This window comes from Mustela putorius, unplaced genomic scaffold (assembly GCF_011764305.1).
Source record: "Mustela putorius furo isolate JIRA1106 unplaced genomic scaffold, ASM1176430v1.1 tig00000827_pilon_pilon_pilon, whole genome shotgun sequence".
NCBI lineage: Eukaryota > Metazoa > Chordata > Mammalia > Carnivora > Mustelidae > Mustela > Mustela putorius.
The window spans coordinates 8829887-8846280 of NW_025421489.1; the positions used below are offsets into that span (position 1 = coordinate 8829887).

Here is a 16394-nt window from a genome sequence, read left to right on the forward strand (position 1 = left end):
CACTTCACAGCACTCACCATAGCACATACCCTCCCCAATGTCCATAACCCCACCATCCTCTTCCAACCCCCTCCCCCCAGCAACCCTCAGTTTGTTTTGTGAGATGAAGAGTCTCTTATGGTTTGTCTCCCTCCCGATCCCATCTTGTTTCATTTATTCTCCTCCTACCCCCCCAAACCCCCCACGTTGCATCTCCACTTCCTCATATCAGGGAGATCATATGATAGTTGTCTTTCTCCGATTGACTTATTTCACTAAGCATGATACGCTCTAGTTCCATCCATGTCGTCGCAAATGGCAAGATTTCCTTTCCTTTGATGGCTGCATAGAACTACCCTCGGACCCAGCAATTACACTCCTGGGCATTTACCTTAAAGATACAAACGTAGTGATCCGAAGGGGCACGTGCACCCGAATGTTTATAGCAGCAACGTCCACAATAGCCAAACTGTGGAAAGAACCTAGATGTCCATCAACAGATGAACGCAGAAAACATTTTTAAAGGAGATTTTTATTCTGTGAACAGAGACTGTAAAGGAGGGGGATGGTGGGGAGAAGCAGCGAAGGACCAGGACACCAGCTGGTGAAGTTGAGGAGTCCCAGCATTCGCTGATAAAGTGTTCTTCGTGCTTCCTTGAACAAAACAACCGAGACAAATACTGATACTGGATTTGAACATAGGTAAATTTGGGGAACTATGTCCATTGTATGATGGCCCTCGAAGTTAGTGCCTAACTGGGGTGAGGTTAACAGTCATGGAGAACAAAGAGGTGGTGCAAGAGAGATCAAAGAGGAAGAATTGATGGAATCTGGTAACTTATTTCAAAAGGTGGGAGAGAAAAGCAAAAGTAAGTATATTCCCAATTTACTGGATATGGTGGGGCAAGGAAGAAAAAGCCTATAGTCAAATGTCACACAATTATTGCTAATCAACAGAAAATGGACAGACCCACTGATAAAAGGAGGAGTGCTCTGCAAAGAAGTAAATTAAGCACCAGTGCTTAGTTCATGGTAACTTACTGATGGCCTTCCCAGGTCTGAAAAGAGCAAGCTCTACTTCCTTCCATTCATCCAGCCTGTCTAGCAGGGCCCAGGTGTTACCACCACTGTGCACATGACTTGTGTGTGCCACTGTGGTAGGAAGGTAGTAAGAAGTAGGTCCTTACTTAAATTAGTAAGGTAGTAAGGTCCTCAAGAGACCGGGCTCTGGAGTCAAACCACCCTGTGGTCAGTTTTGGTTCCACAGCTCACTGGCTATGTGGTCTTATAATTTCTGTGCCCCAATTTCCTCACTTGGAAGAAGAACACTCTAAGTGTTCTTACATAAAAAGGTCAGAGAATTAACTAATATAGGCCATGCGTTTACCACTATGCTTGGTACATAGTGCTCCAACTGAGCAGCTTTCAATAAGTACTTCCCTTATTTTACTACGACTATAACTACTACTACTATTACTACCACTGTCTTAAACAAATCAACAGCAAATCATGTCTGATAGGTTAAGGACTTAAGCAAAGTAAAATGCAGTCCAAAATGTTGGCACGTTTTAAACATGGCACCTCCCGGAATTCATGACATGTCATGATCCAAGGTAATTGTACTCTGACAGACTGAGAGAATTCCTGAAATGAATCCCTGGGTCCCAAGGCATTCTGGGAATCCCCACAAGTCCTCCATTATTATCCTATTGCCAGGTACCCTCTCCACTGAGATATGCTCCAGTTGCAGACCAGCTTTGTAGCTCAATGGTTTCACACATTCGCTGACAGCCCAGGAAAGGATTTCTCTTATTTACTGGGATATACAATTTGGTGTGTACATAAACAGCTTTTTCTCATTCCTCAAACCATCTCCCTAGTCCATTATGAATTATGACAGGCATCCTGAAAAAGGAACACTCATTCTAAAGAGAATAAGGAAGTGTTTCACAAGAGTAAAGGAAAGAGCACTGGATTAAAGTTCAGACTCTACTGTTGATTTAGTGTGGATGTCTTAAGATCTCTGGCATTGTTTCCTCCCTTACAAAATAGGAATTATATCTACTCGGTCAACTTCACAACACTGGCATGCAGGTCAAGTGAAAAAACAAAACATAGAAGCACTGTATAAGTGCCAAATACTTTATAAGATATTCATGATATCACTATATGGACCATCATTTTTCCTCAAAGGATGAAAGAGACCTACAAGATTTTCCAAATTTGAAGAACATCACTTATAGCATATAATTTTCTTCATCATCACTATTTTTTAAATCACTTTTACCACTTCTCAGAGCTATTCTGGGGATTAAACAAGATCACATTTTTGTTTATTTATTTATTTATTCATTTTGGTATTTTTAATTAGAGAGAGAGAGTGCATGGGGTGGGAAGGGGCAGAGGGAGAAAGAGAGAACCTTAAGCAGGCTCCATGCTCAGCACAAAGCCCAACACTGGGCTCAATCTCACAACCCTGAGATCACGATCTGAGCCTAAATCAAGAGTTAGACACATACCCAAGGAAGCCACCCAGGTGCCCCTAAACAAGATCATGTTTTAAATGGAAACACTAGCTTTGTGCAGTGGCAGTATCGTAGTCAATGAGGTTTATCTGAGACGCGATTATTGCTAATTAAATGGAAATACTAATCAGCCTGAGGCAATAACAATAATATTTATAGAATCCGTACTACGTGCCAGGCATTATGCTTGGGATTTTATATGCCTAATCTTATTCAGTTTCTTAAAACAGCACTTCAAATGAAAAAGCTCAGTTGTCCCTGTTATGCTCATGAGAAAATTAAGATTCAAAGGACTTAAATAACTCACACAAATCCTCACAGTCAATGTCAAAGCTGAGATTTGGGGTACCTGGGTGGCTCAGTTGCTAAGCATCTGCCTTTGGCTCAGGTCATGATCTCAGTGTCCTGGGATTGAGCCCCACATGAGGCTTCCTGAATGGTGGGAAGCCTGCTTCTCCCTCTCCCTCTCCCCCTGCTTGTGTTCCTGCTCTCGTTGTCTCTCTGTCAAATAAATAAATAAAATCTTAAGAAAAAAAAAAAAAAAGCTGAGATTTGAACTCAGGTCTGTTCCTCTCAGCTATATGGCCAGGGCACATTCCTCATTCTCTCCTGAATACCAGCTTCATGGGGCTAATAATGGCATTGTGAACCTACAAGGACATCCTTAAATAGGACAACCATCTATCTGTAAATACTAAGGACCTATAAGATTTTGTGTAAATAACTATTTAAGCATTCTTCATTAGTCATTATTTCAATTCCTACCTTCTATAATACCAATTATTTTTGCATCATCTTTATCTAGCAATTAGGATAAACACTCTGCCTGACTACATATATTAAAATACCCATATACATAAGTTTGAGAATCATATATAATATCCAAATACACATCTTTGGATGTACTATATCTTAATGACACCAAAAGAGTTGTGTTGATTTTGAAATACACTTGGCATTCAAAGACAGAAAAAAAAATAAAGGAGAAGTTACACAAGATAAAGGAAAGAGCACAGATTTAGGCCAATCTGGGCTTATAAATCCCAGCTCCATCACTTACAAATTTTTTGACCTGACAAAGTCTATCTCTTATTAGAGTTTCTATTTCTTTATCTTTAAAATGAGAATACTAGCACATACCCCACCTGGCTGTCAAAAAACTTTAATTTAATAGTACAGAATGTGTAAAGTTTCTAGGATAGAGCTAGGTAACTTTTCTCTTCTATGCCAGTAAGAGGTAGCAATATGACAGTGTTCACAAATGAAGCCATGAGGAAATAGTTTCATAGTTGCAGTAAAACTAAATAACCTATCGTATACCTGTTTAGAACACCTGCACCCAGCCACACCTACAAAGAAAATGAAAGACCAGAAAAGTATTTCCCCAAAGAATTCATGGAAAGTGTAACTGTGACACAGCCCAAGACTCATTAGCACAAGGAGAGTACGTGGACCAGATTTGTAAAGCAAAATGTGTACTGGGGAGTAGAAATGTAAAGCTACTCTCTTCCTTACCCTCAACTTACCCCAGCAGATTGGGACCTTGTCATTCAAAGACACAGTTAGGAGAGTGGTTAGAAGTACCGATCATGGGTCGTCTGGGTGGCTCAGTTGCTTAAGCGACTGCCCTCTGCTTCTGTCATGATCCCGAATTCCCAGGATCGAGTCCCGCACTGGGCTCCCTGCTCGGCAGGAAGTCTGCTTCTCCCTCTGACCTCTCTCCTCTCGTCCTCACCTCTCTCATTCTCTCTCCTCTCTCTCAAATAAGTTAAAAAAAAAAAAAACTTAAAAAAAAAAAAAAGAAGTAGCGATTACGGAGTCAGATGGATGGAGGTCCAAAGTCTGGTCCTCTCACTCATTAGTTAAATGACCAGGGAAGTTGCATAACCTCTCTAATCATAAATTTCCTCTTGGGAATAGCGATGATAAACTCAGGAAAATATCTACTTATAAGGTAGTATAGAAGAAAATGAAATTCACATATAAATCTCTCAGCAAATACGTGATGAGTAAAGAAGCACTTATAACTTAATGATGATGATGGTAACTGATATGGAAGGTTTGCTGCCTGAATGATACTGAGAACCTACAGTCCTAGGGATTTGAGTCATTATAAAAAAACGAAACAAAACAAAAATCAAGGAGTGCTTTTCTGGGCTAGAGTAAACCAATGGTTTCTAGAGTCATTTGGATAGTCCATCCTTCCCTCAAAACTCCCAGCCCAGCCAGGAGTCCTGGACAGTCAAAGTTACTCCTAGATGGTGTAAGAAGTAAAGGACCCAGCTCAGCTCCATAGATAATTCTGAAACTTTGGGTCAAGGTTTGGAAAATCCCTAAACCCCATTGATAAACACAGTGTCAACCAAATGGTTTATTTCCAGAAACACTTCAACATATTTGCCCTCAGGGAAATGAAAGTCCCACATCTAAAATTGGCACCCAGAGATCCCTTGTGAACTCAACACGTCAGTCCTCCCCTTCTGCACCCTCCCAATACAATTAGATGGTTGTCTCTATGATTTTTACATTTCTGCCCTTGTTAAAATTCCCAGGGGCTTGCTTTCAAATATGTTGATGTTGTTTGGCTTTAAAATAAAAGATCAGTATTAGGGCCCCTGGGTGGCTCAGTCAATTAAGCCTCTGCCTTTGGATCAGGTCATGATCCCAGGGTCCTGGGATCGAGCTGGCACAAGCTCCCTGCTCAGCAGAGGGGCCTGCTTTTCCCTCAGCCTACCCCTGCCCCTGCTGTGTTCTCCTGCTCTCTGTCAAATAAATAAACAAAATCTTTAAAATAAATAAATAAAATATAAGTATGAAAGAAGGTTTAACTAAGCAAAGAAAACAAAGAAATCTCAGATGAGTAAAAATCAGATCTGAAGATCTAAAAGGAAAAAATATTAGTATCAGAGATTATTCGCACTTTATTGATACAGGTGATACGGTCATCAAATTACTGTTGAACCAACATTAGATCTTAATTTATTTAAAACATTTCTATACTGTTACTGTGGCAGTTCCCCACCCCCCCAACAGACACACACCAGGGAAAAAGGATTTACTGACATAGTAAAGTATTATTTTTTTAAAAATCTAAGTAAAGAGACCAGTTGCTTAAAAATCTCAGTTGATTAAGGGTCAAAGGATGATTTCTTTAGACCTGCAAAACAACGTAATATAAATATTTCTAAATAGACAATACTCTGTTTCACACAAAAGTAAAATTCTACACTAGAATCTCTCAATTATGATTTCTATAAATTCACTGTGATAACTTTATGCAGTTCAGTGTACAGAGGAATTAGGTCCAACATTTGTATATCATGGACTCATGCTAACCGCAAACTTAGGAACACATAAATGCATTGCTATCAGTCAGAAAAATGTCCCTATTTTTTTTTTAAAGGAAGATACCATATTATCAACATATCTATAGAAGCGGTGCTAATTCCTCTTCACTGATCATAACACGCGTACGTTATGTACATTTGTGCTACGCGAACATCCTTACCTGTAGTACCTGAGACAGTGTGTTTGAAAGCATCACAGAGATTCCCTGCTTTAGAACCATTTTACTCACCATCCTTTAATTTTTTTGTAAAGGCGATGCTTCTTGTATAAGAGAACTTTAACGGGAACCCATACCAGTAGAGTCACAGAAGCCACATAGGCAATGGAACAGGAAACAATCAGCCAATAATGCGTTTTCCCAGGGCTACCCGCTTTCTTTTGATAGGCAGTGGCAAACTGTTCCACGATCACCAGCGTGGGAGTGACGAAAGCAACAAACTCAAGAAGCTCAAAAATCAGGAGCTTGATGAGTCTTCCAGAAGCCATCCTGAGAAGGGCTAGCTGCTGATGATCAAACACTCCCCCTTCGGTTGTGAGTGGCGTATGGACACTGATACTGAGCGAGGATCCAGTTCCTTGTCCTGAAATCACTAATCAGTGACTTTTATTCTTTTATTGACCCTCATATGGTTCAATGATCTTCCAACTTGCTGAGCGAGGTCTCTTAAAGAAACAGAACAGTGGTGGAGATGATGACTTAATGTGTTTGCACGTCCATTATTCAAAGTCAAATGGATTTCTGAATATGCTTTGCAGCGCTGGTAAAAAGCAGATCTTTCAGTGTAGCTTGGATTGCCAACTTGAGCACACACACAAAAATTATGGAATACTTAACATTTGTTAAGTGGAACCATCAGAATCATATAATTTTAGAGTTAAAGGAGAAGAAGAACTGTAATGTGATCCTTGATTTTTTATCTAAGCAAATCCAGGCAAAAAGAGATACCCCAAACCGGGGTCCTCATCAAGGAAAAGTACCCCTTGTTTTTCTTCAAAGTGTTCAGAAAGGGAGTTTGGATTCACACTGCCAGCCTCCTAACCAGATTTCTTCCTAGTACCTGAACTATCTGTTCTTGCACATTAATTGTTATGTAACCCAGATTAATATTTTTATTTTGCTGGTGAGGGAACCGACATGTGTTGGAAACCTGTTTTCAGGATTGACGTCTTAAGAGCTGTCCATATTTAGTCCGAAAGCATATCAAATATTTAAAAGACAACAACCGTCTCCATGAATAGCCTTCTTTCAAAAACTACTTGGGAGCACCTCCAAATGAGCACTTCACCTTTGCTAGATGCTGGAGTGTGAAGGTGAAACGACAGAAGATTTCTGCCCTAAAGATGCTCAAAGTCCAACAGACAAAACACACCTGGGAACGAGAAAAATCACTGAGGTCAGAAGTACAGCCCAAGTGCTATGGTAACACAGAGGAGAATTTCCTCTTCGGGCTGTGGGAAGGGGAGGGAAAGATGAGGAGGACAGATGGCAGGTTTTGGGGTGTCGGTAACATTCCAGACACACACACAAAAAGCCCGGAGGCTAGAGCGGTTATGAGAGTCTGATGTCCCGTGGCAGGAAGTAAGGACAGGTGATGTTAGAAGACGTGGCTGGGGTCAGAATGTCAATGATCCATGAAGGAACTGGGTGTGGGTGCGGGGTGGGGTGGGGTGGTGTCTCTGTGTGTGTGTGTGTGTGTGTGTGTGTGTGTGTGTGTGAGAGAGGCAGGCAGTGATAAAGCAATGTTTTCTGGACAGAAGAGCCACTTCCTTGATCATTTGGAAAGGGTGGCGAGTGCTGGTGTGCAGGATGGACAGAAGCGGTGTTAACCGGGAGGTGGGGAAGCCAGTGGGGAGCCCCAGAGCCGCCTGGGCAGTGGGGAGAGCCTTGGCTGCAACGGATGAAGCAAGAGTGCTGAGGGGAGCACTGATTCTGATCCCTTCCACACACTGGCTTCCTTCGATGGCTTCCCCTGTGCCTCCCGGCAGACTGAGGCACGCCATTATTTCTCTGGGTTCCTCTCTCCCCAGGCAGGCCCTTTGCAGAAGGGGCCCTGTGCCGCCTAGCTCCCCAATGCCCCTAGGATTCTGATAGCAGCTCTGAGGATTGCCTCCTCCTGCCCGCCCACTGCAACGCAGTCAGTCAGCTGCTTCCTCAAGCTAGCTATTTTATTTGAACTTGAACTTGCAATCTGCTGATGTTTTGCGGAAGTCCTCTCAAACAAGAGCTGGAAGACTGGTACAGAGAACATGAGAGGACAGGGTAGAAAAACCATGTGAGCACCATTTCTGTCATCAACTATTTTTTTTTAAAGATTTTATTTATTTATTTGACAGACAGAGATCACAAGTAGGCAGAGAGGCAGGCAGAGAGAGAGGAAGGGAAGCAGGCTCCCTCCTGAGCAGAGAGCCCGATGCGGGGCTCAATCCCAGGACCCTGGGGTCATGACCTGAGCCGAAGGCAGAGACTTTAACCCACTGAGCCACCCCAGTGCCCCACCAACTATTTTTAATACCATATAATTGTCACTGATTCTCCATGTCATCCCTGACAAAACTTTATATTTAAGAGAAACTGGATACAAACTAGATTCTAACCTCCTAGCCCTCTGTCTTGAGTCATCAGTGGTATGATGTGTTATGATTTCTTCTAGAAATTTTGTGTATTAATAGGAATTGTGACCTGGGCATTTGAAGACAATTGTTGAATAAAATTGCCTGGAACGAAGTAAAAGGATTCTGGGCTAGGTCTTTAATTCCATTTTAAATACTCATTTTATTTTTTTATTTTCATGTGTGGGAATTTAAAAATGGCACTCATTTTATATTTCTCACATCTAATTTCCCTCCAGTTTCTTAAAATTTATTTAAGATTTTATTTATTTATTTGACAGAGAGAGAGAGTTCACAAGTAGTCAGAAAGGCAGGCAGAGAGAGGGGAAAGCAGGCTCCCTGCTAAGCAGAGAACCCGACATGGGTCTCGATCCCAGGACCCTGAGATCATGACCTGAACTGATGGCAGAGGCTTAACCCACTGAGCTACCTAGGCACCCTTCCTTCTAGTTTCTAATGTCTCTTCACCTTTACCTTCAAAGACAGAGTTCGTGCAGAATTCTCTACAGCACGGAAAGCTCTGATAACTAGTCGTGCTGTCTGAACAGGAAGGAGGTAGTGATGCTCGCTCGCTACCCACAATAAGCCTACCTCCTGTAAACAAAAGAGCACCTGTGTTAGCATAGCTTATGAACATTTTCTACGAGTGGATCGTGGTGAGAGACACAGTTCTTCCTCACTTGTGTCCCAGTTAGGGATATGTCACCAATGCACTGGTAAGACCTGAGAACACTGATGGACTGAGCTGGGCATGTCAGGGCTGTGAAGGGCTCTCCCGGGCACAGTCCTCCACACCCCTCTCCAGCCACATCTGGATGAACAGGCCCTGGTTCACAGAATGCCCCTCTGTAAACTGGGCCAGGTGCTCCAGCTTAGAAATCTGAACCAAGAAACACAGGGAGAATTTGGTAAGTGGAATTGCAGGAGGCCATGATCTGGAGTCCAGATTAAAGTGACCCAAACTCTACGTGTGGGCACCCCCCCCACCCTGGCATGTTGGGACACTCAGCACCTATTTGCTGAGTGAAGGAGGGAACGAATAGAAGCCAAGTGGTGAGGGGACAGAAGAGTTAGCACAGAAGCCAATGCAGAGAGTGAGAAGATTGGAACAGAGATCAATAGCGAGAGGCAACCAAAAGGCTTACAAAATGGGCTCTTCGGTCTCGGCAACCAAAAGGGCTTGAGTACAAGAAAGGAGTATGTTTAGGAGCAGGAGCCAAAGAGTATACAAAAGCAAGATGTAAGATGATTCAGAAGAAAAGAATGAAAAAAAATCAAAGTAGAGTTGATCAGAGAGGGCTTCTTGAAGGAGGTGAATTTCGGCCAAATTGATTTTTCTACTGACTCACAGCAATATCCATATGTAACTTTCTCTGTGCCATATAAAGACAATTTCTTTGAAAATTAGTCCTAAGACTGTTCATAATATAGAGAGTTAGGAGAGGGGTAGGAGAGAGTAGTCAACTGTAGATGCTATGTATAACAATGTGAATGGCACAATCTCATTTTTGTCTTAAAATATCATCGCTGGGGGCGCCTGGGTGGCTCAGTGGGTTAAAGCCTCTGCCTTCGGCTCAGGCCATGATCCCAGGGTCCTGGGATCGAGTCCCGCATCGGGCTCTCTGCTCAGCAGGGAGCCTGCTACTCTTCCTCTCTCTCTCTCTCTGCCTGCCTCTCTGCCTACTTATGGTCTCTGCCTGTCAAATAAATAAATAAATAAATCTTAAAAAAATATATCATCGCTGTGGATTGAAGCATAAATTAAAAATCCAGAAATACACTCCTCAAACTAAGAGTGCTGCCCCTGGGGAATGGGTGAGGCGGGGTGGAGGAGTTTTCACTCTCAATTTATTAATATTGGCATAGCTGCAATATTTCACTAGCATAAAAACTTGAAAGTAATTACAGATTAGTAACAATCAATTAAACAAAGCAATTCTGGCTTAATAAGAACTTTATGCTCTATTTTTTGAAATCTTTCCTCCACCTGTTTGTTGTCCCTAACTTCTCAGCAAAAGCAACATAAATGAATTGCAATTCCACTTATGCCTTAAATGGCAGCACTAAAGAGCAATGAAATAGCCAAGAGGCAAGCAGAAAGATGGGGAGAGCCTTGAATAACTTGGCCGGCTAGGCAGTGGGGACAGAATTTTATTGTTTATTCCTGATCGCACATGAAAGGAAGCATAGCCTTCCTCCTGCAGGCCTCACTCTAAGAGTTTCCTCCTCTCTGAAACCCTTCCTTACTCTCCTTCTCCAAACAGAAGGAAGCATGTCCTCCTTTGAGTCAGAACACCTGAATCCTTCTGGATCCGTCCACGCTTGTACTGTAGCACTTGTCTCCCTATATAGTTTGGGCACTGGCTCCCCTACAAAAGCTCCCTTTCCCCAGGGAAGCTCCCTGAAGGCAGAGAACACTCGCTTTCATCTTTGTACGGTCGTATCTCAGCATGGTGCCTACCACGTAATGGGCCCTTGAAAGATCTCTGGAAGGAATGGATGGAGATGAAGAGTAAGAGAAGTGGTGGGCAGTAGGGGGAATGTGCCAAGCTTTGATAATGGCTGACTCCTCTTTTATTCCAAGAGAATCCTCGATCTCACACTGACCTTTCAGAAGGAGAAATCACGTATTACCTGTCCCAATACAATCTGACCACTCAGCCCATGAGCTTCAATTTCCTTGTGTGGTCCCAATTACAGCCTCCAGGACTCCTTCCTGCACAGCCATGGCTCTGTAAGGTCTCTAAGAAGAGAGAAAACAAAGCCCCTGGGGAATGCAGTTTCTTCACCTCAAGATGCATGTTAGGAAAAGACCATGCTTCTTATTTATTTATTTATTTGACAGAGAGAGATCACAAGTAGGCAGAGAGGCAGGTAGAGAGAGAGGAGGGGAAGCAGGCTTCCCGCTGAGCAGAGAGCCGGAAGTGGGGCTCGAGCCCAGGACCCTGGGATCATGACCTGAGCTGAAGGCAGAGGCTTTAACCCACTGAGCCACCCAGGCGCCCCAAGACCATGCTTCTTTACAAGCATTCACAAAGACTTAGGTCCCAGTGTTACAATATCTTTCCCACCTTTTCTAATCTGTATGTCCTCCAAAATGCATATCCCATAATGGATTTGAACCATTAACAAAGGAGGCTGGAGAGGACTGGCTGCTAATTGTCTGGACTAAGACATAGCCTCCAATTACTTAAGAGTCCTCAGCTCTTCTAAGGGATCTAAAATAGTCTAAAATTTCCCTAACAGATTGGGAGGCAGGGTAGGTTCCTTCAACCAGGGATAGAGAACAAGTTAGCCTGGCAAAGAAAAGAATGCCATTATAGCAACATTAAGCTCCTGGGAGGAAACAATGCTGGACGCCTCACTTGGAGACAAAGACAAAAGGAGATGAGAGAGGGTTTGAAATTACCTACCCTTCCGCTGAGACCAGTTTATGCCAATCCTGATTCTTTCCCTTCTAAGTCCCCTGACGATTCCGCCAGGCAACTGCAGGGCCAGTAACTGGAAGGACACGCAGGGGGACATTTTCATACCCCCCAATTCTTGACTTGGATTCATCCAAGACCAATTCAAAGAACTCTGCCCCTTACTCTGCCCTTTAATGCTGGGTATAACAACTTCCTGGTAGGAAACAGATCTGGTTTTCTGGAGCTGGGTCTGTGGTGGAAAGACTGAGTCTTGTGGTTAGAACTCACTTCCACGTAGGAATGTTGATGCAGTGTTTTTTATTTTAGTAAGCAGAAGATATCATGCTGTCCGGGGTAACACCTGTTCTCCACACTTCCAACTGTCACTTCCTTCCTGCAGGCAGGAAGTCAAAAATTCAAAGTCTCTTAAATTGTTAGTAAGATCATTTGTAATCTCAAGGCTTGTTCATTGTTTTCAGTGTAGGGTCTGTGAAACAAAATGTACAGACAGCCAGGAGTGTTCCGGCATATCTGGGGTTTGTTTCCTGTGATCATATGGTGTTGATGTGCAGAAAGGCAGGAGCTGGGGGCAATGAAATTGCTCTACAGATCAGGCTGCATCTGTGGAGAGCCTCAGGAAGAGATTGGATCTAATTACTGATTATTTGTAATTTCCAAAGAGTATTTCCAAAATACAATACCAATCCTCATAAGCAGGTGTCACCAAACAAATCACATGAAGTGAATTCAGTTAAGATTATATCACCAACGGATTGTGCCCCTTTTTGTAATGTTATGCTATCACAGTCCAGACGATGTTCAATTTTTATTACGGGAAAAAAGGACAATTAAATCTCCTTGACTATTAAATAAATAACTTTGTAAGAGCAAGGACAATAGCACATTTGCTTATACAACCCTTTTAATATCTGGTGTTTACTTAGTGATGCTATTCTTGAAATTAACAAAATTTAGAGGCTGTCCTTACTTCTGTAAAAATAATAATGCTCCCCTGAAATATTTTTTCTGTTAAAGATGTCCAGATCTCAAACATTGAAAGACAGAAAGAAAGATGATTTAAGATTTCCCATTACACAAATTGTGTGTAGTGGCATACAAATGAGAGATAATCATTAAAAATAGACTATTAAAGAAAAGAGGAAGTTACTTCATTCTGTACAGTGATTCTCAGATTTTATATTTTAAGAGACTACAACAGTCTGAGTTAGCTTTTCAATATTCCAAAGTTAACAAATTAAAGCAAATAAATAAATCCTATTTAAATGTAGATGCAGCCCTAATTAATTACTGTATATTCATCCCAAAGTTCATGAAAATGATTTAATCTGTATTTCTCAAATCTTCACTGCTAAGGACTTGGTAAGTTTGTAGCTCTCCAATTATTCCTTACTTAAGATAAAATAACTTGAAAACATGGGGGGGTGCCTGGGTGGCTCAGTGGGTTCAAGCCTCTGCCTTTGGCTCAGGTCATGATCTCAGGGTCGTGGGATCGAGCCCCACATCAGGCTCTCTGCTCCGTGGCGAGCCTGCTTCCCCTTCTCTCTGCCTGCCTCTCTGCCTACTTGTGATGGCTCTCTCTCTGTCAAATAAATAAAATCTTAAGAAAAAAATAACTTGAAAACGGTATTAGTGGACACGGCCAGATCTTTGTGAAGTCCACAGAAATGACAACTCTTCAGTTATTTTGTTTAATGCAGATCAGAGAAAATTTCCAATTGGAATGCCTAAATGCAGTGCTCCCCCACTCCACTGGGTGGAGCAAGTTTTGTTTTGTTTTAATCACAGATTTTTAAGTCCGTATTTTTAATGATATTATGGATTTGGAATTTTCTAACCTAAATTACTCCTTTAAAAATTTAGACTATAAAGGCATACAAGTTTTAGGTCTTCTTGTACTATGTATATTTGGCCCACTTAGTTCCAAAAACATTAATAAGTAAGTTTGCTTATCTCTTCTCTGTCCAAAGCCACCAGTGGCTTCCCACATCGTTTTGAGTAAAAGTCTATGGTTTTGCCAGAATTTTCAAGGGTTTCCAGAATCTTCCCCACCCACCTTTCAGTCTAACTTAATTTCCCACTACTCTCCCTCTTGCTGTTCTCTTCGATGTTCTCCAAACGTGCCAGACATAGAGGTTCCACCCATCATGAAGACTTTGTCCTTGCTGTTCCCTCCTCCAAGACATCCAAAGAGCCAACTACCTCCTTTTCTTTAGGTCCTTATGTGAATGACACGTCAACTGTGATACTGCTTATCTAAAATGTCAACACACCCCCTTCCTTAATTTCCTGATCTTTCCCCTCCTTTATTTTTCCTCTTATTTACTTTACAATATAATGTTTATTTGACTTTCTTATTATATTGTCTGTTCTCTCACCTGGAATGTGAGTTTCTTTAGGGCAGAAATTTTACCAGTTTTGATCTCTGTTATATACTCAAAACTAGACTAGTGCTTGGCACATAGTAAAATCTCAATAAATATTTGTTGACTGAGTGACAGAATTAATTCACAAATGAACTGAGTGGACCCTCAATGCTAGCTTTTGTGCTAATGCCAGCATACGAAGATGACCAAGACACAGTCTCTGTCCTTATAACCTTACAGTCTAATTAAACAGACAGACATTTCCACAAGTAATTTCAATAGAAGCACAATGAGAGATGGACACCCAAGTCACTGGAAGCATAGAGGAGAGCAACATGGAGGTTCAGGTAAAGCTTCCTGAAAAAAAAAAAAAAAAAAAGAAAGAAAGAAAGAAAAAAAGAAAAGAAAATAGGCACATTTTCTGTGCTCAGGAAGCTAGTCTAGCTACAGAAATACAATACTCAAAAAAAGCAAAAGGGAAATTTAAAACTACCTGGAGACAAATGAAGACGAAAACACAATATACCAAGACTTAAGGGATATAACAACAACAACAAAAAGTACTTGGAGTTTACAGTGATAAGAAAGATCTCCAACATGCAACCTAAATTTATATCTCAAGTAACTAGAAAAATAACAAATTAAACCCAAAGTTAGTAGAAGGATGGAAATAATAAAGGTCAGAGAAGAAATAGATAAAATAAAAAATTGAGGATTACAAAAATAAACAAAACCAAGGTATTTTTTAAAAAAGATTTTTATTCATTTATTTGACAGAGAGACTCAGTGAGAGAGGGAACACAAACAGGGGAAGTGGGAGCAGGAGAAGCAGGCTTCCTGCAGAGCAGGGAGCCTGATGCAGGGCTTGATCCTAAGTCTCTAGGATCATGACCTAAGCTGAAGCAGCCGCTTAATGACTGAGCCACCCAGGCGCCCCTAAGACCAAGTAAGAAAAAAAGAGAGAAGACTCAAATAAATAAAATCAGAAATGAAGGATGAGACATTACCACTGATGCCAAAGAAACAAAGATATCATAAGAAACTAATATGAACAATTACATGATGAAAAGTTAGACAACTTAGACGAAATGGGTATATTTTTAGAAACATAAAACCTACGAATAAACCAAGATGAAACAGAAAGGGGCATGTGTCCAACTCTTGATTTTGGCTGAGGTCATGATCGTAGGATCAGGGAATTGAGCCCTGCATCTGGCTCTGTGCTAGGCATGGAGCCTGCCTAAGGATCTCTTTCTCCCTCTCCCTCTGCCGCCTTCTTTACGCACACACATGCATGCATTCTCCCCCTCTCTCTTGAAAAAAAAAAAGAAAAGAAAGAAAGAAAAGGAAACAGAAAGACTAAACAGATCAATAATAAATACTGAGTAATAAATACTGAGACTGATCAATAATCAGGAACCTCCTGGGGAAAAAAAAAAAAAGCCCAGGGTCTGTGTCTTCATAGGTGAGTTCTATCAAACATTTGAAAATAATTAATAGTAATCCTTAAACTCTTCCAAAAAAGAGAGGGAACACTTCCAAATTCATTTTATAGGCCAGCAATCACCCTCATATAAACACCAGATAAGGGCGCCTGGGTGGCTCAGTGGGTTAAGCCGCTGCCTTCGGCTCAGGTCATGATCTCAGGGTCCTGGGATCGAGTCTCGCATCGGGCCCGCATTAAGCTCTCTGCTCAGCAGGGAGCCTGCTTCCCTCTCTCTCTCTCTCTGTCTGCCTCTCCATCTACTTGTGATTTCTCTCTGTCAAATAAATAAATAAAATCTTTAAAAAAAAAAAAAAAACACCAGATAAGAAAACTACACTTGTAGTTTTCACTACTTGTGATTTTCTTGAAAAATCACAAGAAAACTACAGGCCAATATATTTGGTGAACATGGATATAAAAATCCTCAACAAATTACCAGCAAACCTAACTCAGCACATTAAAAATATCACATACCACAGACAAACGAAGATGTGGTCCATATAAACAATGGGATATTACTCAGCCATCAGAAAAGATGAATACCCATTTTTTGCATCAACATGGATGGGACTGGAGATTATGCTGAGTGAAATAAGTCAAGCAGAGAGAGTCAATTATCATATGGTTTCACGTCTTTGTGGAACATAAGGAATAT

General features: G+C 41.5%; 1 protein-coding gene and 1 pseudogene across 2 annotated transcripts in view; one reads left to right on the forward strand and one right to left on the reverse strand.

Annotated features, from left to right (window-relative positions):
• Positions 1-13342, reverse strand: part of TMEM236 (transmembrane protein 236) — a 42842-nt gene extending 29500 nt beyond the window's left edge. The window contains exons 1-3 of one of the 2 annotated variants that reach the window (XM_045085023.1): positions 11876-13342; positions 11097-11205; positions 6082-7222 (exon numbers count right to left, since the gene is read on the reverse strand). In XM_045085023.1, coding sequence (XP_044940958.1) covers positions 6082-6338 — 257 coding nt within the window. In that variant the 5' untranslated portion in view covers positions 6339-7222; positions 11097-11205; positions 11876-13342. Of the gene's footprint in view, positions 1-6081; positions 8167-11096; positions 11206-11875 lie in introns of those variants that run through there. The other variant, XM_045085024.1, reaches the window with a different exon arrangement.
• On the forward strand, positions 2554-2677 carry LOC123393347 (annotated as a pseudogene).
• Positions 13343-16394: the final 3052 nt, after the last annotated feature.